The sequence below is a fragment of the Amblyraja radiata genome, chromosome 22 (genome assembly GCF_010909765.2).
Source record: "Amblyraja radiata isolate CabotCenter1 chromosome 22, sAmbRad1.1.pri, whole genome shotgun sequence".
Lineage (NCBI taxonomy): Eukaryota > Metazoa > Chordata > Chondrichthyes > Rajiformes > Rajidae > Amblyraja > Amblyraja radiata.
This window is the reverse complement of record NC_045977.1, coordinates 22,206,908-22,232,302: the sequence shown is the minus strand read 5'-3', so window position 1 is coordinate 22,232,302 and position 25,395 is coordinate 22,206,908. Positions and strand designations below refer to the sequence as shown.

The following is a 25,395-nucleotide window of genomic DNA, read 5'->3' as shown; positions in this document are numbered from 1 at the left end:
CGCACCCGCGTCATGTGACCACTCGCACCCGCGTCATGTGACCACTCGCACCCGCTTACTGTCCGATCACGTGCCCCCTAAACCACCGCCATCTTTGTGCGGGGCAACGGCCGGAAACGCGACGGGAAGCGACTACTGGTGCGGGAGGAGAGGGGCAAAAATGAAACCTATGGGCAAAGATATGGGGACGTTGAGAGTGTGAGGGTAGGTAGAAGGGTAGAGTGCGCGTCTGGGAGAGGAGAACGCGGGGCCCTGAGACTAGCTACGCCCTGCACCCCACTGAATCTCTGCAGCTGCGGCCTTCAGCTTTAGATGGTGAAGTGAGTGACCCCGGGCCTCCCTGCACCTCACCCTGAGCGCCAGGCCCTTCATCATCATCAGCACCAGGCAAGGTGCAGTCTATGATCTTTTGCACAAGTTCACCAAGGTACAGGTACAGTGGAAATCTTGCTGGCAGCAGCATTACAGACACAGGCAATTTCCAGCTGTCTTTCACTCGGGACTTTAGGCTTTTTGTTGCACTTTTGTTTTTGTTTAAATTTTTTGAGCTGTTCCTCATTATGTCAGGCTTGGATAGAGTGGATGTGGAGAGGATGTTTTCACTAGTGAGAGAATCTATGACCAGAGGTCACAGCCTCTGAATAAAAGGACGTTCCAGTAGAAAGGAGATTCTTTAGTCAGAGGGTGGTGAATCTGTGGAATTTGTTGCCATAGATGGCGGTGGAGACCAAGTCAATGAATGAAGCAGAAATAGATTTTTGATTAGTACGGGTGCCAGTGGTTATGGGGGAGAAGGCAGGAGAATGGGGTTTGCGAAGGGGAGATGGGGAGCCTTAAGAGCTAAACCTAATTCTCTTAAAAACACCCAGTGAATTGGCCTCCACTGCCTTCTGTGGCAGAGAATTCCACAGATTTACAACTCTCTGGGTGAAGACTTTTTTCCTCATCTCAGTCATAAATGGCTTACCCCTTATTCTTAAACTGTGACCCCTGGTTCTGGACTTCCCAACATTGGGAACATTTTTCCTGCATCTAGCCTGTTCAATCCTTTAAGAATTTTATATGTTTCTATAAGATTCCCTCTCATCCTTCTAAATTCCACTGAATTCAAGCACAGTCAGCCCATTCTTTCATCAAATGTCAGTCCCGCCATCCCGGGAATTAACCTGGTGAACCTACGTTGCACTCCCTCAATAGCAATAATGGCCTTCCTCAAATTAGGAGACCAAAATTGCACTCAATACTCTAGGTGTGGTCTCACCAGGGCCCTGCACAACTGCTGTAGGACCTCCTGGCTCCAGAATGCAAATCCTCTCGCAATGAAGGCCAACATGTCATTAGCTTTCTTCACTGCCTGCTGTACCTGCATGCTTACTTTCAGTGATTGATGTACTTCCCCTTTTCCTAATCTGACACCATTCAGATAATTTACCTTCCTGTTCTTGCCACCAAAGTGGATAACCTCACATTTATCCACATTATACTGCATCTGCCATGCATCTTCCAACTCACCCAACCTATCCAAGTCACCCTGCAGCCTCATAGCATCCTCATCGCAGCTCACACTGCCACCCAGTTTTGTGTCATCCGCAAACTTGGAAATGCCACATTTAATTCCCTCGTCAAAATCGTTAATATATATTGTAAATAACTAGCGTCCCAGCACCGAGCCTTGTGGCACCCCACTAGTCACTGCCTGCCATTCTGAAAAGGACCCGTTAATTCCTATTCTTTGCTTCCTGTCTGCCAACCAGTTCTCTATCCAGGTCAATACCCTACCCCCAATACCACGTGCTCTAATTTTGCACACTAATCTCTTGTGTGGGACCTTATCAAAGACTTTTTGAAAGTCCAGTTACACCACATCCACTGGCTCTCCATTATCCATTCTACTTGTTACATCCTCAAAAAATTCCAGAAGATTAGTCAATCATGATTTCCCCTTCATAAATTCATGCTGACTTTGACCGATCCTGTGACTGCTATCCAAATGTGCTGCTATAACATCTTTAATACTCGACTCCAGCATCTTCCCTACTACCGATGTCAGGCTAACGGGTCTAATTCCCCGTTTTCTCCCTCCCTCCTTTCTTAAAAAGTGGTTACATTGGCTACCCTCCAGTCCACAGGAACTGATCCAGAGTCGAGAGAACATTGGAAAATGATCACCAATGCAGCCACTATTTTGAAAGTAGTAGAGTAGCTTAGAAGGCAGTGGATGCCAATTCTCTGGATGCTTTCAAGAGAGAGTTAGATAGAGCTCTTTAAGATAGCGTAGGCAGGGAATATGGCGAGAAGGCAAGAACGGGGTACTGATCAGCCATGATCATATTGAATGGCTCTAAGGGCCGAATGGCCTACTCCTGGATCTATTGTCTATTGCTACTGCCACCTCCTTGAGTACTCTGGGATGCAGACCATCAGGCCCTGGGGATTTATCTGCCTTCAGTTCCAACAGTTTACCTAACACCATTCCCCGACTAATGTGGATTCCCTTCAGTCCCTCCCTCCCACTAGATCCTCGGTCCCCTAGTATTTCCAGGAGATTGTTTGTGTCTTCCTTAATGAAGACAGAACCAAAGAACTCGTTTAATTGTTCTGCCATTTCCTTGTTTCCCATTATAAATTCACCTGTCTCTGATTGTAAGGGACTGAGATTTGTCTTCACTAATCGTTTTCTTTTTACACATCTACAGAAGCTTTTACAGTCAGTTTTTATATTCCCCGCAGGCTTTCTTTCATGTCCCCCCCCTCTCCCCCTCTCCATTAACCCCTTTGACCTCCTCTGTTGAGTTCTAAATTTCTCCCAGTCCTCTGGTTTGCTGCTTCCTCTGGCCAATTTATATTCCCTGTTCCTTAACAGTATCCTTGATTTCCCTCGTCAGGTTGCCCAAGGGGCTTTGCACAACAAGATCGCTAATTAATCCTTCCTCATTACACAATACCCAGTCTAGGATGGCCTATCCTCTAGTCGGTTCTTCTACATATTGGTTTAAAAAAACCATCCCGTATACATTCCAGGAAATCCTCCTCCTCAGTGCTGCTACCAATTTGGTTAGCCCAATCCATATGTAGATTAAAGTCTCCCATGATAACTGCTATACCTTTGCTACACGCATCCCTAATTTCCTGCTTGATGCTGTCCCCCAACATCCCTACTGCTGGTTGGTGGTCTGTATACAACTCCAACAAGCGTTTTGTGCCCTTGGCTATTTTGCAGTTCTACCCATAATGTCTCTCCTTGCTATTGCATTAATCTCCTCTTTAAACAGCAATGCCACCCCACCTTTCTGTCTATCCTTCCTGAATATTGAATACCCCTGCATGTTTAGCTCACAGCCTTGGTCACCCTGGAGCCATGTCTCTGTAATTCCAACTATATCATCTTCCTTAACTACTAACTGCGCATTCAATTCATCCACCTTATTACGAATGCTCCTCGCATTAAGGCACAAAGCTTTCAGGTATGTTTTTCTTATCTCCCTTCTACCTTTTGCTTCTGTCCTCCTTCTATGGCCCTCTGTCTCCTTGCATTGGTTCCCAACCCCGTGTCCTGTTAGTTTAAACGTGACCTACACTCTCTTTCCAGTTAACTGCATGCAAATGCTTCCACGTTATTGACTCCACCCCCTCACTGCTTAGTTTAAACCCAGCCATTTTTGCATGTTACCAATCAAATTGGATAATGCTACACATAAATACAATCATGTCAAACTCAAGTACAATAGGAAGAGCAAAGTAGAAGAGACAGAGTGCAGATCTGAAGGGAAATTAAAGAGCGTATCATTAGAATAATTAGAAATGGTGCTAGATTTACAGGTAGCAAAGGGATTAAAGAGATTGTATCAAATGAAAACAGATCCTCCTCTGGGACCAGCACTCTAAGAGTCGCCAACCTCTGGTGCCATCTTATGTAATTAAGGAAAGTGATGCCACGTTTCAACATGGTAAGTCTTGCCATTTTGCCTCTGACACAGGTGAACCTCGGTAGAGATGGTCTGGAGTGGTGGCCTGGTACGCTCGCCTGGTAAGCGTGGCCCGCACTGAGGGGATGGATGAATCTGACGATGATTTTGTTGCACCGGGGAGGAGAGGCTGTGGGGCCGTAGCCATAGACGAGGCTGGAGGCAGACGCTGCAAATCAGTCAGCTGGGACCCGCCAGTGTCTGTCACGGCAAAGTCAGGCTCAAAATGGCACCAGGCGGCAGGCAGTGTGCCGAGCTGTGTCATCAGGAGCAAAAGCCTCAGCGACGAGACCCCTGGCAATGATCAGGCGGAGGGAGGTGAACGAATGATGCACGACCCAGCTACCTCTTGTTGCATCGCTGAAGTCCACGTGTCCCCTGAGGATGCACCAAACACCCGACCGTCACAGCAGCCCGGCACTGAAAGGGTTAAAGATGGCGTGACAGGTAACCTCACGTACCGGCCTATCACGTGAAAGGCTACGTCCCATCCTCACACTTGTTTTCCAACTTTGTCCCTCATGGAAGTGCCAGCAATTAATTTGTGGGCAAGTGGCAATCGTTTAGACTAGAGATACAGCGTGGAAACAGCCCCTTTGACCTACTGAGTCCACACCAACCATTGATCACCCTTAGTTCTATGTTTCCCACTTTCTCATCCACTCCTTACACACTAGGAGCAAATTACAGAGGCCAATTAATCTACAAACCCGCACGTCTTTGGCATGTGGGTGGAAACCGGGTCACCCGGAGAAAACCCATGCAGTCACAGGGAGAACGTGCGAACTCCATACAGTCAGCACCCTAGGTTGGGATTGAACCCGGGCCTTTGGTGCTGTGAGGCAGCAACTCTACCTGCTGCGCCACTGTGCTTCCCAGACTGATTGTTTGTGACATGCGCCTCCTTTCCAGGCATTTTCTGGGCCAAGGGTTCAAGCCGTTCTCAGAAGCAGCCCACTAACCATGCTGGCGTGAAGGAACGGGTGCTGGGGAACATGCAGCAGTTTCGCAGGAAGGAGCCCGAGCGACTCAGGCACTGTATCGATGAAGAAAGGTCGCTGCAACCGGCCGGCCATGAAGATGAGGAGAGGAAGGTTCCTGGCTCACTTGATCCAAGCCTCGGCAGTGGAGAAAGGCAGGGTCACCCACCTGCAGTGACCCTCACTGCAACAAACACTCGTAAGGACACCTTTGATCTCTCAGATCTCTTATTTTACTGTCTCTGTTAAATTTAATTAGTGGGGTGAAACGCAAAGTGCTAGAGAAGCTCAGTGGGTCAGGCAGCATCTATGGACGGGTGATATTTTGGCTCGGGGCCCTTCTTCAGTCCTGATCAAAGTTCAGAACTAAAACCCGAGTCAAATATCTGGATAGACCATCTACAGCAGCAGTATCTGCAGTTTGTTAAATATTCTATTGTGTTTTAATGTGTTTTGTTGTGTTGTGTTTGTCTGGTGTTTCTGATGCAGCGTTAATGCCTCCGCTACCTGTGTCTGCAGCTGATGACTGGCAGGGGAGTGGGGCCAGCTCTGTGTCCTTGCCCTGGGGGTTCCAGCAGGAATCGGGAGCGGCCTCTGACTGTACACTGGAGGACAATGGGCTCTTCTTCTGTCTGATCTGTCAGAAAGATCTCTCCAACATGAACTCTGTCCGTCGCACGCAGCACGTCAACAGGTGAGATCATTAGTAATTGGAGCAGAATTAGGACATTCGGCCCATCGAGTCTACCGCCATTCAATCATGGCTGACCTATCTCTCCCTCCCAACCCCATTCTCCTGCCTTCTCCCCATAACCCCTGATGCCAGTACTAATTAAGAATCTATCTCTGCTTTAAAAATATCCATTGACTTGGCCTCCACAGCCTTCTGTGGCAAAGAATTCCACAGATTCACCACCCTCTGATGAAATTAATTCCTTCTCATCTCCTTCCTAAAGGAACATCCTTTAATTCTGGGGCTATGACCTCTAGTCCTAGACTCTCCCACTAGTGAAAACATCCTCTCCACATCCGCTCTATCCAAGCCTTTCACTATTCGGTACATTTCAGTGAGGTCCCCCATCATTCATCTAAACTCCAGCGAGTACAGGCCCAGTGCCACCAAACGCTCATCGTAAGTTAACCCATTCATTCCTGGGATCATTCTTGTCAACCATCTCTAGACCTTCTCCAAAGCCAGCACATCCTTCCTCAAATATGGTGCCCAAAATTGCGCACAATATTCCAAATGCGGACTGACCAGTGCCTTATAGAGCTTCAGTATTACTTCGGGTAAGAGTGAGGCTAAACACAATTGGAGGAACAGCATCTTATATTTTGCTTGGGCAGCTTACAGCCCAGTGGTATGAATATTGATTTCTCTCACTTCAGGTAGCCCCGACATTCCCTCTCTCTATCCCTCCCCCACCCAAATCGCACCAGCTTCTCATCTTCACCCTACAAACAACTTTAAATGGCCTGTTTATAGACAATAGGGGCAGGAGTAGGCCATTCGGCCCTTCGAGCCAGCACTGCCATTCAATGTGATCATGGCTGATCATCCCCAATCAGTACGCTGTTCCTGCCTTCACCCCATATCCCCTGACTCCGCTATTTTTAAGAGCCCTATCTAGCTCTCTCTTGAAAGCATCCAGAGAACCTGCCTCCACCGCCCTCTGAGGCAGAGAATTCCACAGACTCGCCACTCTCTGTGAGAAAAAGTGTTCCTTTATCGTCATTACTTTTTTGCATATCTTTCATTCATTGTTCTTTATTTCTCCACATCACCGTCTATAACTCTTCTTTCTATTATCCCGAACCTGTTGGTGTTTAACGATCTCAATGGACCAGTTGCTATGGTGGTGGGAACACATTCACATCCATTTTATTTGATCTTTATTGGCCTGATAGTGGTTTAATTTCTTTGAGCAAGGGAAGAATGTCTTTAGTTTAGTTTAGAGATAGAGCGCAGAAACAGGCCCTTCGGCCCACCGAGTCCGCGCCGACCAGCGATCCCCGTACACTAGCACTATCCTACAGACACTGGGGACAATTTACAATTTTACCAAAGCCAAATAACGTACAAACCAGGACATATGCCAATAAAACACTCCTGACTCTCTTGAATGTGGGAGGAAACCGAGATCCCAGAAAAATCCCACGCAGGTCACAAGGAGAACATACAAACTCCGTACAGACAAAGACCCGCAGTCAGGATTGAACCCGGGGCTCTGGCGCTGTAAGGCAGCAACTCTACTGATGTGCCACCATGCTGCACAAGGTCAGACATGTTAAAGACAGAGTTTAAACAGTTTAGGTTTAGAATCATGGAAACAGGGCTTTCAGCCTAACTTGTACATGCAACCAAGATGCCCCTTGTAAGCTGATCCCATCTGCCCATATCCCTCTAAACCTTTCCTAGCCACGTACCTGTCGAAGTGTCTTCTAAATGTTGTTACAGTACCTGCCTCAACTACCTGTTCTGGCAGCTTGTCCCATATACCCATCTACCTCTGTATGATGAAATTGCCCCCCAGGTTCCCATTAAATCTATCTCCTCTCACCATAAATCTATGTCTTCTGGTTCTTGATAGTCCTTGCCCTGGGTAAAAGACTCTGTGCACTCACCGTATATGTTCTCATGATTTTTTTACACTTACATAAAATTCACCTTCAGTCTCCTGCCCTCCAAGTAATAAAATCTTAGCGTGCCCAACCTTTCCCTGTAGTTCAGGCTATCAAGCCTTGGCAACATCTTCGTAAATCTTTTCTTCAACCTTTCCAGCTTAATGATATGCTTCCTATGGCAGGGTGACCAAAAGTGAAATCAGTATTCTAAATGCGGCCTTATTGTTACGTGTACTGAGGTACCGTGGAAAGCTTTTGTTTGTGTGCTCTCCAATCAAATAAGATATCACTGCACACGACTACAAGCAGAACACAAATACACAAGGTAGAACAAAGAGAGAAAAGTGTAGAATATAGTTTCTCAGCATTGTAGCACAACCGTTCCAGAAAAACAGACACAAAGTGCTGGAATAACTCAGCAGGTCAGGCAGCATCTCTGGAGAAAAAGGATGGGTGATGTATTGGGTTGGAACCCTTCTTCAGAGTCTGAACGTTACTCATCTTTTTTCTCCAGAGATGCTGCCTGTCCTGATGAGTTACTCCAGCACTTTGTGTCTATCTTTGTTAATAAACCAATATCTGCAGTTTCTTCCTACACAGTTGCAGAGGAAAAGTCCCATGTCTAGAATGAGGTTGGTTGGAGAATATGACAGTACAGCAGCATAAGGAAGGATGGTTCAGAAGTCAGATCAAGCCAGACGTAGTCATGGGGCTTTACAGCGCAGTCTGGTGAGCAGAAATGAAGTTACTTACCGTCTGCCTTACCTGGCAGGTGCCTTGATGAAGGAGAGAAGAAGGCAGTTGCTGTCACCTCTGCCATCACACCTCTGGTTCCTGAGTGTCCAATCTGTGGCAAATGTTTTAAAACTTTCAAGGGGCGAGTGAGTCACCTGAAGCGGTGTGCGAGTGAAATGGAAGTTACACCACAGTTACTGCTGCAGGCTGTCCAGAGACAGAGCTTGCAGCCTCCTGAACCATCAACTCCTCCTGACAGGTAATTATCTAACTTCATTCAGGGGAGGTGGGCTTTGCCGTCTAAGCCACCATTTATTTAACTGCCTCTCATAATTGTATATGCTTTTATTAGGTCTCCCCTCATCCTCTGCCATTCTAGAGAAAACAATCCCAGTCTGATCAGCCTCTCCTTCTAACTAATATCCTTTAATCTGAGCAGCATCCCAACAAACCACTTCTGTATCCTCTCCAAACCTTCTACATTCTTCCTACTGTGGGGCAACCTGAACTGCCCACAATATTTCAGGTGTGGGCTGGCCAAAGTCTTATAAAGCAGAAACACAACTTCCCAACTCTTATACATTTTGAAACGATCCCACCGTAGATCCCACCAAATAAACAGGAGGACTGAAGTACCTCTCACAGTTTGTTGCTCCATCCATTACCGACTGAGGCGTCAGCTCGGAGCCTGCAATAGGATTTGAATCCACAACCCTCTGCCTCAGAGCTCAGTGTTGGATGGAGCTGAGGGCAATAATAGGCCCACATAACCAGCTGCAGTTGGGACTGTGAAATGACGCCAAAACCTGTTGACTGGTGCAGAGAGACTCACTGGGCTATTTCTATGCTTTATGTGCTTAGCTGGGATTGTACTCGTGTTGGCAATAATCTTACTCTCTGTATGCAAAAAATAATCTCTCTGTGCACATGATGATAAAGGCACGATTGAACCATTGAGTGTTATACTCTGAAGCCTGACGTTCCTCTCTTCTCCTTGCCCAGTGTTCAACCAGGTGGATTGAAGAGGAAAGGTTCAAATAAAGAACGTCAAGCAACAAAGAAGAGCAGGCAGCAAATGGACGAGAACACGATGGTTGCCATGGCGCTCTCGGCATCTCTGTTGGAGCAGGAGAGGCGGAAAGAGGCTGAGCAGGCTGTGGGGCTGCAGATCCATCACCTCATCCGACCCAAAACAGTGTCTGCTGCAGGTAGGACTTTAGAGAGACAGCATGGAAACAGACTCTCCGACCCACCGAGTCCATGCTGACCAGTGGTCATCCCATACGCTAGCACTATACTACACGCTAGGGGTGATTTACAATTAACGTACAAACCTGCACATCTGTGGAGTGTGGGAGGAAACTGGAGCACCCGTAGAAAATCCACGCGGTCACAGGGAGAATGTACAAACTCTGTATAGACAGATCCCGTAGTCAGGATCAAACCTGGATCTCTGGCGCTGTAAGGCAGCAACTCTACCATTGCGCCACCCTAGAGTTGAACAGTTACTGTTGCAACATTGCACCTTCGTCTTCGTGTTATAGAGTAACACGGCACGGAAACAGGCCCTTGTTTACAAATTGCAAACAACTGTTTCTTTTCTCTGACTCAGACAGGAGAGGCCAGAAGAAGAGGAAAGATGGCCCGACAGTGTTACTGGTGGAGGACCCCGCGTTGGCGCTCAGACGTGCCCAAGACCGGCTGTCGTTGTTGATGTCAGAGGAATGGTCGCCGTGCAGGACCCCACGGCTCCCCACCAGCACTTTCTCCGCCGGTGGGGTGCTGCGGCGGGTGTGGCACGTGCGGGCAGGGGTAGCCGAAGACAACAGCCTCTGGTGTCGCAGTGCATTGCCCGTTGTCGGTGATGGGGAACCTGCCTGTTTCTACACCAGTGACCTGGTCCCTCCCATCACCCCCTGGCACTCACAGCAGGTGAGCAACGTGAGGGGGGTGGGAGATTGCAACCTTCACGTGGTCTATCGTGTTTCGACGAATACAGTCAACCTGGCGTGCACAAACTGAAGATCAAACAGAACAAGTTGTTTTACAACTTTAGGTTGTGCACACCATACGCAAGAAGAAGAAGCAACGCGAGGCAAATCCCGCCAAAGTACTGATGCCTCACCACCTCGTTTCATGGTAGCTGAAAAATGGGTGGCACAGTGGCGCAGCGGTAGAATTGCTGCCTTACAGTGCCAGAAACCCGGGTTCGATCCTGACTACGGGTGCTGTCTGTACACAGTTTTATGTTCTCCCTGTGACCGCGTGGATATTCTCGGTGTGCTCTGGTTTCTATTGAGTATAGAAGTTGGGAGGTCATGTTGCAGTTGTATAATACCTTGGTGAGACAGCAATTAGAGTATTGTGTTCAGTTCTGGGCACCATGTTATAGGAAAGATATCGTCAAGCTTAAAAGGGTTCAGAAAAGATTTACGAGGATGTTGCCAGGACTAGAGGGTGTGAGCTATGCGCGTCAAGTCAGGTCAAGTTTATTTGTCACATACACATACGAGATGTGCAGTGAAATGAAAGTGGCAATGCTCGCGGACTTTTGTGCAAAAGACAAACAACCAAACAAACTATAAACACAATCATAACACACATATTCTTTTACATAATAAATAATGGAAGGAAAAACGTTCAGTAGAGTTAGTCCCTGGTGAGATAGGCAGGGGTTAATGGGCTAACGACAGATGGCACAATGGGCTAAGTGTTCGGCTGGCGACCGGAAGGTAGCCGGTTCGAATCCCGCTTGGAGTGCATACTGTCGTTGTGTCCTTGGGCAAGACACTTCACCCACCTTTGCCTGTGTGTGAATGTGTGTGAATGTGTGTGAGTGATTGGTGGTGGTCAGAGGGGTCGGAGGCGCAAGATGGCAGCCACGCTTCCGTCAGTCTGCCCCAGGGCAGCTGTGGCTACAGAAGTAGCTTACCACCACCGAGTGTGACTGAGGAGTGAATGAATAATGCGATGTAAAGCGCCTTGAGTATTAGAAAGGCGCTATATAAATCCCATCCATTATTATTATTATTATTTACAGTCCGAATGGCCTCTGGGAAGAAACTCCTTCTCAACCTCTCCGTTCTCACCGCATGGCAACGGAGGCGTTTGCCTGACCGTAGCAGCTGGAACAGTCCGTTGCAGGGGTGGAAGGGGTCTCTCATGATATTGTTGGCTCTGGAGTTGCATCTCCTGATGTATAGTTCCTGCAGGGGGGCAAGTGAAGTTCCCATAGTGCGTTCGGCCGAACGCACTACTCTCTGCAGAGCCTTCTTGTCCTTGGCAGAGCAATTCCCAAACCAGATGGTAATGTTCCCGGACAAGATGCTTTCCACCGCCGCTGAGTAGAAGCACTGGAGGATCCTCGGAGACACTCTGAATTTCCTCAATTGCCTGAGGTGGTAAAGGCGCTGCCTTGCCTTACTCACGAGTGCTGAGGCGTGTGATGCCCATGTCATATCCTCGGAGATGTGGACTCCCAGATATTTAAAACAGTTCACCCTATGCACAGGATCCCCATTTATCCTCAATGGAGTGTACGTCGTTGGATGATGTGCCCTCCTAAAGTCAATGATCAGCTCCAAGGAATAGAGTCCCAGCCGACTCAACCTCTGCCCATAGCTCAGACCTTCTAGTCCTGGCAATATCCTCGTAAATCTTCTTTGTACCCATTCCAGCTGGACAACATCTTTCTATATAACACGGTGCCCAGAACTGAACACAATACTCTAAATGTGGCCTCACCAATGTCTTATACAACTGCAACGTGACCTCCCAACTTCTATACTCAATACTCTGACTGATGAAGGCCAATGTGCCAAAAGCCTTTTGACCACCCGATGACCACCTTCAGGGAACTATGCACCTGCACTCCTAGATCCCTCTGCTCTACAACACTACCCAGAGCCCTACCAGTCTTGCCCATGTTAGACTTCCCTAAATGCAACACCTCACCTTTTTCTTTATTAAATTCCATCAACCATTCCTCAGCCCACCTGGCCAATCAATCAAGATCCTGCTGCAATTTTTCACAACCACTATCTGCAAAACCATCCACTTTTGTATCATCTGCAAACTTGCTAACCTTGCCGTGATTGTTCTCATCCAAATCATTGATATAGATGACAAACAGGAACGGGCCCAGCACCGAACCCTGAGGCACGCCACAAGTCACAGGCGTCCAGTCTGAGAAGCAACCTTCCATTATCACCCTCTGCTTCCTTCCATGAAGCTAATTTACTATCCATTCAGCTATCTCTCTTTGGATCCTGTGTGATCTAACGTTTCAGAGCAGCCTAGCATGAGGAACCTTGTTGAATGATTTACTGATGTCCATATATACAAGGGTCGAGACCCGCCTTCAGATTCCAAAGAATCTGGGCTGTCCAGTGGTTTATTTTTCCAGCTTTGAGCTGAATCCAAGGTTCTACATTGCTCCTTCATTAAAGAGCTTTCAGATCCAGGTGGCACAGACTTAAAGCAGTGGTCAGAAAACCTTGAATGAGCTAATGGAAGCTGTCTGAGATAGTGGGAAGCATGGTAGAGAATTAACACACATTGTACTGTGTGTTTTTTGTTGAAGGAACAAAGACCGGGATTCCAGGCTTGTAAGGAACCAACATTATCCACTGCAATCCCCACAAAATCTGTGCCCAGGCCCAACCCAGAATTGGCCGGCGAGCCCTCGGCACCAGAGAGCGAGGGAGAGGAAGAGCGCGTGGTGAGGAGTCAGCAGGAATGCACCTTGTTGGATCTGATGGACTTGGCAGGCGAGGGAATGACGCTGACACAGTGGCAGTCTGAAGCGAAGAATGCAGCAGGCAGCGAGGCAGCGCAAGGTAACGGTACGTAGAGACTTTATATACTTGATCTATATCTATAAGAATTTAGAGATGCAGCATGGAAACAGGCCCTTTGGCCCACCGAGTCCATGCTGACCATCGATCATCCGTTCACACTAGTTTCATGTTATCCCACTTTCTCATCCACTCCGTACACACTCGGGGCAGTTTACAGAGGCCAATTAACCAACAAATGTAGGAGGAAACCGCAGTACGCAGAGGTGGTCACCGGAGGAACATGCAAACTCCTTATAGACAGTTCTTCAGGGCAGGATGTAACCCAGATTTCTGGCGCTGAGAGGCAGTGGCTCCGAGCTGTGCTGCCTGTGCATAATCTCTAAGCATAATTATAATGTGTTTTTAAATATGTAACTGTGTTTAAGGAAGCAAAATTATAATTATTACTGTGCAGAGTAGCTATTTGTTGGAATGATCAAACTAAATTGTATTCTCATGGGAGATTATTGCTTATTCAAAATAGAAATTATTTTAGAGTCTGAACTCAAATTCATTTGTTTGACTTTCCCTGACTTGGACAGTGATAGTTCATTTTATCAGATGCTTTTAATAGTTCAAAGAAACTCCAGTTTAACTTCTGGAGAGCACTACTGAGTACTGGAGAGCAGTAAGTGCAGGTTGAATAAAACACAAAGTACTGGAGGAACTGAGCAGGTCAGACAACATCTGTGGAGGGAAATCAACAGGCTGTGTCTCGGGTGGGGACTGATGGAAGTGGGACGTATGTTGAATGTTCAGCAGGTAATTCCAGCTCATTACTATCATTCTAAACCCATGTTTTAACTGCGAATGTTTTACCCCGCAGGAAGCGAGTCTCCAACAGATGACATAGTGCCAAGCGGCTTTGTCCCAGCCCAGAGAGAAGGATGCCATGTCAATAGCCCGCAGTGTGGAGTAAGCAAACCAGTTTGATTGTATTGAAATGAAATGGTGCTCCATCGGTTTCTGTGGCTTTGACCACTTTGCAAGAGAGATTCCAGACTAAATTGTCACCGATGATGTTCTCTGTGAAGTTAACCACCGTGATCTTATTTTGGGTTTGTTGGGCTCTGATTGCAGCTGCGGAGGCTGAGGGCAGACCTGGGAGCGATGGTGAACAACCCTCACCTGAGTGACGTGCAGTTGCAGGTGGACAGTGGCCAGGTGGTGTATGCCCACCAGTTTGTTCTGTACGCCCGATCTCCACAGCTCGTGCAAACTGTAAGTCAATGGAACGCCAAATTATTTCTTCCCTCTCAAAGAATCACACAGCAACCGGCACAGTGGTAGAGTTACTGCCTTACAGCGCCAGAGACCCGCGTTCGATACTGACACAGGTGCTGTCGGTACGGAGTTTGTATGTTCTCCTTGGGACCACTTGGGTTTCTCCTGGGTGCTCCGGTTTCCTCCCACACTCCAAAGGCGTACAGGTTTGTAGGTTAATTGGCTTCAGTAAAACTAAATTGTTCCTAGTGTGTAGGATAGTGCTGGTATACGGGGTGATCATTGGTCAGCATGGACTCAATGGGCCGAAGGGCCCGTTTCTGCGCTGTATCTCAAAAAGTCTAAACGGCTCGTTTAAAAGTACTTATGTATAGAGTCATCAACCATGGAAACTGACCTTTTGACCAACTCATCCATGCCGACCATGTTGTATAGCTGTGAACACTAAGTGCTAGAGTAACTCAGTGGGTCTGGCAGATGGATAGGCGAAGTTTATGGTTGAGGCATTAGGTCCGTAGAAGGGTCCTGCCCGAAACATCGCCTCCATGTTCTCCAGAGATGCTGTCTGACCCACTGAGTTACTCTTTATGTTCATTGCAAGATTCCAGCATCTGCAGTTTCTTGTGTCTCTGAGTTTTAGAGCTGAGCTAGCCTCATCTGCTTAGTTTTGACCAATGTTCTTCAAAACATTTCCTGTCCATGCACTTGTCTAAATAAACATCATCATTGCTTCAGCTTTAAGCTTCTTCTGGCAGCTCATTCCAAATACTCACCATCCTCTGTGAGGAAAAAGAATTACCCCACAGGTCTCTCTTAAATCTTTACTCTATCACCTTAAACGTATGCCCTCTAGTTCTGGACCTCTCTACCTTTTGGGGGGTGGAGAATGGCTGACCATTCACTAGCACAGAAGACGTTATAGCGCCATGGTTCACACCGTTGAACTGGCACAGACACCTGGGTTTGATCCTGACTGGAGATGCTGTCTGCAGAGTTTGTTCTCCCTGTGACCATGTGGGTTTTCTCTGGGTGCTCCAGTTTCCTCCCACACTCCAAAGACGTGGGCTTGTGTGTTAATTGTCATTGGTAACATTGTAAATTGTCCCTAATGTGTAGGATAGTGCTAGAGTATGCGCTGACTGCTGGTCATCACGGACTCGGTGGGCCGTAGGGCCTGTTATTAGACTGTATCTCTAAAGTTATTCACGGGTTGAGTTTGGCATCTTGCTGTTTTGCAGGTGCACAATGAGGGGCTCCTGGTGGAAGAGGATGATGCTGCCCAGACTCGCAGACTCTTGCTGCCCGATGTTACAGCAGCAGCTGTCCTCTCCTTCCTGCACTACCTGTACACAGCCAGCCTTCCACTCTCACCCGCTGTGCTTGCAGATGTCCACGCACTTGCTAACAGGTCAGTGTTGAAATGCTGCTGTTAATCTGCAGGATCATGTTACGTTTCAATGCGTCTGAGGAAGGGCCTCTTCCTGTGCTGTGCTTCTAAATTCCAATAGAATTGGATCAAGTTTTGAAAGTACTTGAGTGGATTAACAGGAGAGAGAAAGGAAGTATTTCTGTTTTTCATGTGGCCTGTATTGTATGTAAACAAGATGTGAAGTTAGCGAACATGTTTACTCTCAGAACCTTGTCAACTGTAATCAAAGATGGGTGAAATATTAACTTTTAAATCTGATTCATAATTTGCTATCTAGTTGTTTGGAAATGCTGATGACTTGTCCTTTGATAATGAATTAGTTTATTGGCCAAGTATTCACATACAATGAATTTGCCTTGGTGCTCCGCCCGCAAGTGACAACATGACACAGTGACAGTTAGGAATGACACATAACACATGGGTTGGGTTGTGGGCTGATTTCCCTGCTCCCTGCACCACAGGGCCTTAGTTTCCCATGAAAGTCGCCTTGTTCTGTTTTCCTTGCACCCCACATTTATTGTTCTGTTTCCAGCAATTGTTTTTATACAGCTAGCCCCGGTTCCAGCCTCCCATTATCACATCGGGATCTCCGTTCCCGCACTCACTTGAAACCCACTGAGTTCACTGGAACATTTATTATATTGCCTTTTAACATCTAAAAAAAATTGATTAAAAGTGTATTGGAGTATTAATTGGGAATAAAATCCAATAGCAAATCTGTCAGTCTGACACCACCAAATTCCCTAGTGTCAGAATGAAGCAGTCAAACTCAAATGCCTGTTCTTTCAAAAATCTATGGGTTCAATGTTGTCATATGTGCCTGGGTACAGTGAGATTCCCTTTTTTGCATTCAAAATCTTACTATACATAAGCACAATTATGCCCAAGTGTAAAAATGGAAGAAAAGTCAGGATGCAAACGCAAGAGTCGCCATTGTTCACTTCGAGTAATACAGCATGAAACAGGCCCTTCGGCCCAACTTGTCCACACCAACCAACATGCCCCATCTACACTAGTCCCACCTGCCTGTGTTTGGCCCAAATTTATGTTATCCATGTACCTTCTTAAACGTTGCAATAGTACCTGCCTGAACTACCTCCTCCGGCAGCTCATTCCATACACCCATCACCCTTTGTGTAAAAAGAAAAGTTGCCCCTCAGGTTCTTATCTGGCAATACTGTTGAGGATGCAAAGAGTTAGATCTCCCTTACCCCCCCCCCCCCCCCCCCCCCCCCCCTCCCACCTCCTCTTGTTCTCGATTTCCCATACTCTGGGCAAGAGAGTCTGCGTTTACCCAATCTATTCCTCTTTCTCTATTCCTCTAGAAGATCACCCCTCATCCTCCTACGCTCCTGCTCCACTTCTCCCTATACCTCAGTCCCTTCAGTCCTGGCAACATCCTCGTAAATCTTCTCTGCACCCTTTACAGCTTGACGACATATTTCCTATAACATCGTGACCTAAACTTCAAGGTACCCTTCAAGTTCAAAGTTCTTAAAAATGTTTTAATTTGGCCTTAAAGGCGGGTTGTCCTGGCGGCGGCACCGGATGGGCATTGCGGGGGACAGCCTGGCCCTGCCGATGATGCTGTTGATGCAAGGGGTTAGATCTCAGCTCACTGGTGAAACAAGCTCTCGGTATGAAATGGATTCTGTGTGAGACCTTCCTCTGTGTCCATCAGGTTTGCTGTGAGTGAGTTGGAAGAGATCTGCAGAGCCTATTGTGTGGAGGCCGAGCCTGATGGAGACAGTTCGGAACAAGATCCTTTTGTGCCAACGATAGAGGAAGAGTACGGACGTAGAGAGGACAAGTTGCAAGATCTGCTGAGGTCCATGTGGGTGGATGAAGTTGAAGAGCCTGCCTTTGTTCCTCCGCCTGCAGAGAGCGATGGTGTGGACGGGGCTGACGAGGGCGTTGGTGATGAGGAGCTGGACGAGCTCTACCAGTTTGCTGCAACTCAGAGGAAAACTGAGAGAAACTCCGTGAAAGAGTCTGTGAGGCTTGAGCAGAACAGCAGCAGTGGAACTGAAGGAGAGGCTGAGGTCTGTGAAGAGAAGGAGCTGAGTGTGGAGGGACCAAGGACAGTGAGCCAAGGATCTCCTGTGATTGAAAATGTAAGAGCTGGTGATCAGCAGCTCACTTCAAAACACCAAGAGGTGTCCTGCAAAGTCAAACCATTTCAGCCACAAGGCTTGTGTAACAGCCTTGAAGCTGACGTGAATTCCAACACCAGCGATTGCCTCTTTTCAGAGACGGATTTGTCCGTGGAGCTGCCCCATGAAGTGAGCTTTGGTGAGCCCGAGCCGTCCAGAGAGGAGCCATTTACCAGTTCGCCTGCCAATCGCAGCATCAACGGAATGTCCCCCACGTGTGAGACTCACAGCCCCACCGCGTGTCCACGTTTGTCTGATCTCCCTGTGGTTGGTCTGTCACCGCCAGAGATTGATGGGGAATGCACACTACGACTCCACAGTCCGGCCTCGGCAGCAGCCTCGTCTCCCAGACCCACGCACCATGAAACATCGGGAATCATCTCGGCACCTTCCAGCGGTGCTGAGCAGTTCGACGCTCCTGGAGCGCCATGGGATCTCTCTGCTCAGATGTCTCCAGGAGATTCAGATGGACCCTGGCCTTGGAAGTCTGCCCCTCCCTCACCTGGTGGTCCCTTGGCAATGCCACCTCGCGAGAGGCAACAGCAGGAGCTGACGTCGCCCATCAGCATCAACTCCAGTCCGCCTGCATTGCACGGCAGGTCCAGTGAGGTGGTGGTGGTCATAGATTCTGATGAGGAACTGGGACTAGTTGGGAATGAAATAACCGGAGCCCATTGCCCATCGGTGTCTCCACCCATGGCATCAGTCTCCGAGGCTGAAGGGGACATTGGAGTTGGAACTCCGCCCACGAGGCCGGGCGGCACAGAGAAGGCTGAGCTGTTGAGCGTGGCAGCAGAATGTGGTGACCAAGGTGGGGACGTGGGTGGTGACCGTGAGCTAACCCTGCGGCTGAGCAGTAGCAGTGAGCAGAACGAGCCCGACGTGATCGCAGACTGCTCGTGGTTGGTACCATCTACCCCTCTCCCAGCAGAGACTGCCCACTGCTCGCCACTGAACAAGCACTCTCCCCCACCAGAGAAACAGAGGGGCACAAGAGGAGAGAAGCCAGTCCTTCAGGAGGCCACTGTGACAAACGCTGACTGTGTTGGGCAGAGGAGAGCAGTGGCAGTGACAGTGAGCCCAGAGAAGAGAGTCTTGACGCATTTCCAGGAGAGGAAGCTGGTTGGTGACCTGGATGGTTCAGCCGAGGCATTATCCAGCAGCGAGTCACTGAGTGATTCGCCTCATCTCACCCCTTTCGCTCTCACACAGACCTCTGTTATCGAGCTGGAGAGTGAGGACACCTCGTCACGATCTCCGCCAGAGATTACACCGCTGGTGTCTCCCTGCTCCGAGGGAAAGGCAGCTGCAGGCGGGTCTGTGCTGGAGGCCATCGACACGGAAGAGGAGACGGCAGGCGCTGGAGCTGATTTTTTCGACGCCGAGCCACCGATGCCCTTTGACGATGAGTTCTGGCCCTCTGAGGGAAGCCCTCGTCTGGAGGGTGAAAGCTGCAGTACTGAAGAGACGTCTCCTCGCGGGGCAGCCAGTCGGCCCAAGAACCGGGAGGGGACGAACCTCGTCGCTAACGGGCAGCATAGAAATAGCACTCCGCTTCCAGGAAGGCCAAACCCCATCACTGCCTTCCCACCTCCTGCTGCCGAGGATGTTCTTCCCAGCAGTCAGCATCCCAGCTTTCTGGATTCCAGAATCTGGGAAGATTGGGAAGAGGACGACGAGTTTCCGCAAGTGCTGAGTGGAACCACTCACATGCTGCATCCTGCAGAATCCAGGCAGAGAGCGACGAGTCACAAAGCTGCAGGTCAGTGTCACGGCCCCACACAACCCCTCTCCCCAGTACATCAGACCGGCTGGGTTTGGGTTCAGGAGATTTAAATCTCTGAACCTCAGGGCCTAAAACGTTGAGTTTTTGGAATAAATATCAGTGAGTCATACAACTCATAAACAGGGCCTTTGCCCCAACTCATTGTTGCCAAGCAAGATGGTCCCATTTGCCCATGTTTGACCCATATTCCGGGGAATCTTTCCTATCCAAGTAGCTGTACAAATATTGTTTAAATCCTGTTATGTACCTGCCTCCACTATTGTTGAGCTTCTGCTGTTGGAATAACTTAAGTCACACACAGTGATTAAGATCCAAAGACTTTATTAGCGTTACAGCTCAGGTAACTTCATCTTAGCACACAACTCAAAAGTGAGAGAGAAAGGGCAGAAAAGCGGTCTGTTAAACTAGTGGGCGTAGCTACTAAGTATGACTCATAACATGAGTGACACTGAACTACAACTACCATCTCCAGCAGCTTGTTCCATACACGCAGCACCCTCTGAAGTGAAAAAGGTGCTCTTCGGTTCCGATTAAATCTTTCCTCTCTGACCTTAAACCTGTGTGCATTCACCCTATCTTTTCTGTCGGATCTCCCCTTATTCTTCCACGCTCCAGAGAAAACAATCCAATTTTTGCTTTAGATTTTACACTGTAGAGATACAGAGCGGATACAGGCCTCTTGGCCCACTGTGTTTGTGCCGAGCAGCAATCGCCCCGTACACTAACGCTATCCTACACACTAGGGACAATTTACTATTTTACCGATTAGCCTACTAATTAGCCTTCAAACTGTAGGTCTTTGGAATGTGGGAGGAAACCTGAGCACCCGGAGAAAACTGCATTGTTTTCAGTGGTCACAGGGAGAACGTACAAACTCCATACTGGCAGCGCCTGTTGTCAGGTTGGAATCTGGGTCTCCTGTGCTGTAAGGCAGCAGCTCTACCCGCTGCACCACCGTGGCGCCCTTTTGCTATTTGTGCTGACTGGTTTACATCTGTTTCCAGCACCTGTCAGCGGACGGAGTGGTCACCTCCCCTCGGCACCAGTCACACCTGAACCACTGTACTCCACCATGGCCACACCCAGCCTAAAGAGAGAGCTGGCCAGGTAAGTGAATGCGGCTTTCCTGATTGATAGTCTGTGTGAATAATTAACTAACCACTCAGGAGTTCAGGAGATGTTTCTTCACCCAGAGGGCAGAGAGACTTCACGGTTGAAGAGATGAGCAGAGATGCTTCACAGGGAAGCAGGATAATGACATTAAGGTGAAACAACAGATGAAAGGTGAAGCTCGGGTGTCGGAATCTAGAGAAAAATGCAAAGTGCTGGAGAAACTCAGCGGGTCAGGCAGCAGTGGAGGATCTGGACAGGTGGCAAATCGGGACTGGATCCTCCCTCAGTCTGAAGAAGGGTCCCGAACTTAAACAGCATCTGTCCATTTCCTGCACAGATGCTGCCTGACCTGCTGGTTTGCTCCATTTCACGTTAAGATAACAGATCAGACCAGACAAAGCCATGCTGAGAGAGTCTGAGTCAGAGATTTGAGGGTGACTGTAAACCCCGCTCAATTAAACTGAGGAAACCTTTGATAGACACAGGGATAGACATAGATGCTGGTTTACAAAAAAAGACAAAAAGTAACTGAGCAGGTTGTGCAGCATCTCTGGAGAACATGGATGGGTGACTTTTTGGGTATGGACTCTTCTGTATAAGTAGAAAAAAGATGAGCTAAAGTCCCTGAACAAGAATGATACAATCAAGAAATGGTACTTTGTCATTAATTGCAAGATATCTGTGATATGTGCAGGTCTGGTCTTCCTAACCAGAGAATGAACACTAAGTGCTGGGGTAATTCAGTGGGTTAGGCAGCATCTGTGGAGGACATGGATAGGCGATGTTTTTGGTCGGGATCTTTCCTTGGACTGATTGTAATGAGGAGACGGAGAAAGCTGGAAAAGAAAGGTGGTGAGGGACAAAGCCTGTCACGTGTTTGGTTTTGTTTCAGGTTTGGTGTTCGACCGTTGCCGAAACGGAAAATGATTCTGAAGTTGAAAGAGATCTATGATTATACGCACCGCTGCGAGGAGCCGGACTCTGTCCGCTCAGCAAAGCAAGTGTTGTCGTCGCAGCCGCGGGGCCGGGAGCCCAGGCCAGGAACGAGCGCAGTGAACCAGTCGAAGGCTCTTCCATCGACGACCGAAGGGCCAGCACACCGCCCGACACCCGCGACAGCAAATGGGAGCAAACCGGCCTCCAACGGACGTCTCCAGGTCACGGCTGGACGGAGAGGGAGAGGCGGTGGTCCTGCGACAGCTAGACCCCAGGCAACAGCCAGCACCAGAGTGGACAACCAGCTGTCCTCGTCTCAAAGCTCCTCCTCATCGGCAGCGAGCGGGGACTCCTCGCGCTCAGAGAGGTGGGTGAGTTAAACTTTGGGGCAGGAAAAGATACAGCCCATTGATCGGCGAGGTCTTGCACCTCGGCACTGGGCTGGTTTGAAGGGAGTTTGCTGGAGTGTATGTCCATCTACTGCTGGATCAGGCTACTTACAAGGTTCAGCATCTGTTCTCAAAGCCTGTTTCTGAAATCAGGTTGAACAAAACATCTTTCTCCTGAGTATTGAACATGTGGAATCATTGAGTTGTACAGCTCCTACACCCGCCATGTCCGCACTGGCTATTTTACCCATCTACCAAGGGACCTCGTGTGCTGTCTGTGTGGAGTACGCACAATCTCCCTGCGACCTTGTGGGTTTGCTACGGTTTCCTCGTACACCCCAAAGACATGCGGGTTTGGAGGTTAATTAGCCCTCTGTAAATTGCCCTGCATGTGTAGGGATAATGGAATAACATAATAGAAGTAGAAATAGATGCCTGTTTACAAAAAAAGACACAGTGCTGGAGTAACTCAGCGGGGCGGGCAGCATCACTGGACAACATGGATAGATGACATTTCAGGTCCGGGGCCTTTGTAGGACATAGAACTTGAGTGAATGGTCGGGATGGACTCAATGGGCCGAAGTGCTTGTTTCCACGCTGTATCTCCAAGTTAAACTAATCTCATTTGCCAGTCGCACTAGGACCTTACCTAAACGCCGCGTAATCAACCATGTTGCGATTGTGTCTGATTCCACCACCACTTCCGACAGCACATTCTTGAAATCAACCACTTTTTGTGTAAATGTAAAGCTCTCCCTCGCATCCCCTTTCACCTGATGCTGTGATAATCCCAGTGAAGTGTCCAGAACTGTGTCAGGTTTCCAGGAGTCGCATTCAGTGTCGCTGAGTGAAGGACGGAGGCCGTTACACATGTCGGCCTCCACTGCGGGACAAAGTAGTTACTTTCACAGCACGCCTATTGTGCCCTTCGTTCTAGTTTTAGTGGGTCGCTGTAAGGTACAATACTTTGTCACGTGTACCTCCGGCCTACTCCTGCCGACACATGCTGTTAAGTCAACAAATCACAAAACGTCTTTCCCAAGTTATACGGCCACCAGCCAATGTGGGCAACGCTGGGTAAATCAATCCAAACCTCTGGGATAACTGACCATGTTAATTAATGATGACTATACATGTTAATGACAGACAGACAGACAGACAGACAGACAGACAGTGGCGCAGCGGTACAGCCGCTGCATCACAGCGGCAGAGACTGGGCGGTCACGGTGGCACAGCGGTAGAGTTGCTGCCTTACAGTGAATGCAGCGCCGGAGACCCAGGTTCGATCCTGATTACAGGTGCTGTTTGTACGTTTCTCCCGTGTTCTGCGTGGATTTTCTCCGAGATCTTCGGTTTCCTCCCACACTCCAAAGACGTACAGATTTGAAGGTTAATTGGCTTGGTAAATGTAAAAATTGTCCTGTGTGGGTGTGGGATAGTGTTAATGTGTGGGGATTGCTGGTCGGCACAGACCCAGTGGGCTGAAGGTCCTGTTTCCGCGTGGTATCTCTAAACTAATAAACTTGGCTTTCTTGACTACAGCTGCTGTTTGTACAGAGTTTGTATCTTCTCGCTGCAACCACATGGGTTTCCTCCAGGTGCTCTGGTTTCCTTCCGCATCCCAAAGACATGTGGGTTAATATATTAATCGGTAAAATTGTAAATGATCTCTAGTATTTGAGGTAGAACGGGTGGCCGGTGGGTGTCTTGGACTCGGTGGGACCAAGCTCTTGTTTCCATGCTGTATCTCTAAGGTAAAGTAAACTACAGCTGGTCTGACTGTACGAAAAATCATCTGTTTTTCAGGCTGTTGGCCGGTGAACTGGACGACAACTTCAGCACAGACTCTGACGATGGGGACGTGGGGATCACCCCGTCACAGGCAGCAGTCCGTGAGGGAGATACTACCCAGGCCATGAGGGAGTTTATCCGCTCCAACCCCTCGCTCTACACTGACATCCTGCAGTACAAGCCCTTTGAGCTGTCCGACCTCCAGCAGCAGCTCAAAGACAGCGGCATTAAGGTTTCCCGGAACAAGCTGGTGGACTTTCTGGACGCACACGGCATCACCTTCACCATGGCGAGAGCGAGGAAGGAGGTGAGGCAGCGGAGAGGGCAGGGCACTGGCTGGTGGGGCCATAAGAAGCCGGGCCGCCCAAAGAAGTGAGGGTGGAATAACACCTCGCGTGAAGAGGGGTCCCAACCTGAAACGTCGCCTGTCCACCTCCTACTCAGAAGCTGCCCAGCCCACTGAATCGCTCCAGCACTTTGTGTCATTTTGGCAAACCAGCATCTGCATCAAGTGTCTCATGAACCCTTGGCCTCTGTATGGGGCGAGGGGCGTCGAGCTGTCGGAGATGCCCTGTAGCAGCTGTGAGCTGGTTGGAGGGGACGTGGTGTATCCAGTGTCGGTATCCAGTATCCACCCCCACCCGTGCTGGTCTGTCCGGGACCTTGCAGCAGGAGTTCTGGCACAAGGTCTCTACTGCGACGTACGATGTCAGCGTTGTGTGGCCTTCAGCCATCCTGTGGCCCACAGTCTGAGACGAGCTAAAGTGAACACCAGGGGCTGGGCGGTGCCAGTGTGACCAAAGCATGGCCGGTCCCTCAGACTGACCACTGGCTGCCACCTTCCGGCCCCTGGAGTGGACCCGTGCACTTGGCGAGGGACAGGAAGCAACCTGCACTGGTGTGGACGGGGAAAGCAGGGGATGTCTTCAACAGAATGATCCAGTTTAAGAAAAAAGGATTTAACCCCAGTACTGGGAGTCTCCTTTAATGTATGTCGTCCAGGCCCAGCAGCTCCCTGTTCAAATTGTATATATATTTGTATATTATTGTATAAAAACAGTGGAATAAATGTAAGGGGCTTCTGTCGGTGGGTAGAGAATGTGTGTTGGGTCATGGGGGGGGATCCATCCTAGTGTCAATCCGATCACATACTCGCATACGCGTATTTACACAGATATATGCATTGACGCATGCATGCACTCTCATGCTTGTAAACACACATATCTCCACGTACACTTGTACTCGTGTGTACATGAACCTGTGCTTGCAACAGTTTGTGCAACCAAGCGCTGTGTACATAGTTCATATGTGTACGTGTATACATCTTGCATCTAAGTGCAGGAATTGACGTGTGTGCATAATTATGTTTGTGCATGTGCTAGTGTGTGAACATGCGGTGTGTGTACATATGTACTTGTCTACGTGACTGCT

The 25,395-nt window shown here is 48.7% G+C and overlaps 1 protein-coding gene across 4 annotated transcripts; it reads left to right on the top strand.

Annotated features, from left to right (window-relative positions):
• Positions 1 to 85: 85 nt before the first annotated feature.
• On the top strand, positions 86 to 25,050 carry slx4 (SLX4 structure-specific endonuclease subunit). Of its 4 annotated transcripts, none has more exons than XM_033040627.1 (15): positions 86 to 204; positions 3,978 to 4,412; positions 4,878 to 5,144; positions 5,465 to 5,639; positions 8,343 to 8,564; positions 9,308 to 9,513; positions 9,918 to 10,237; positions 12,888 to 13,149; positions 13,970 to 14,058; positions 14,224 to 14,364; positions 15,606 to 15,775; positions 17,478 to 19,711; positions 20,740 to 20,842; positions 21,741 to 22,151; positions 23,980 to 25,050. In XM_033040627.1, the coding sequence occupies exons 2-15, from the start codon at positions 4,052 to 4,054 to the stop codon at positions 24,338 to 24,340; spliced, it is 5,322 nt and encodes a 1,773-aa protein (XP_032896518.1). In that variant the 5' UTR covers positions 86 to 204; positions 3,978 to 4,051; the 3' UTR covers positions 24,341 to 25,050. The 4 variants fall into 4 exon arrangements, with proteins under 4 accessions (XP_032896518.1, XP_032896517.1, XP_032896516.1 ...); XM_033040626.1 differs by having other exon boundaries at positions 5,435 to 5,639; positions 12,888 to 13,143; XM_033040625.1 differs by having other exon boundaries at positions 5,435 to 5,639.
• Positions 25,051 to 25,395: the final 345 nt, after the last annotated feature.

Coding starts and splice junctions, on each gene's coding strand:
- slx4 (XM_033040625.1), top strand. CDS start 4,052: ATGGATGAATCTGACGATGATTTTGTTGCACCGGGGAGGAGAGGCTGT. Junction 5,640..8,342: donor CGCACGCAGCACGTCAACAG/GTGAGATCATTA, acceptor CTTACCTGGCAG/GTGCCTTGATGAAGGAGAGA. Junction 14,365..15,605: donor CTCCACAGCTCGTGCAAACT/GTAAGTCAATGG, acceptor GCTGTTTTGCAG/GTGCACAATGAGGGGCTCCT.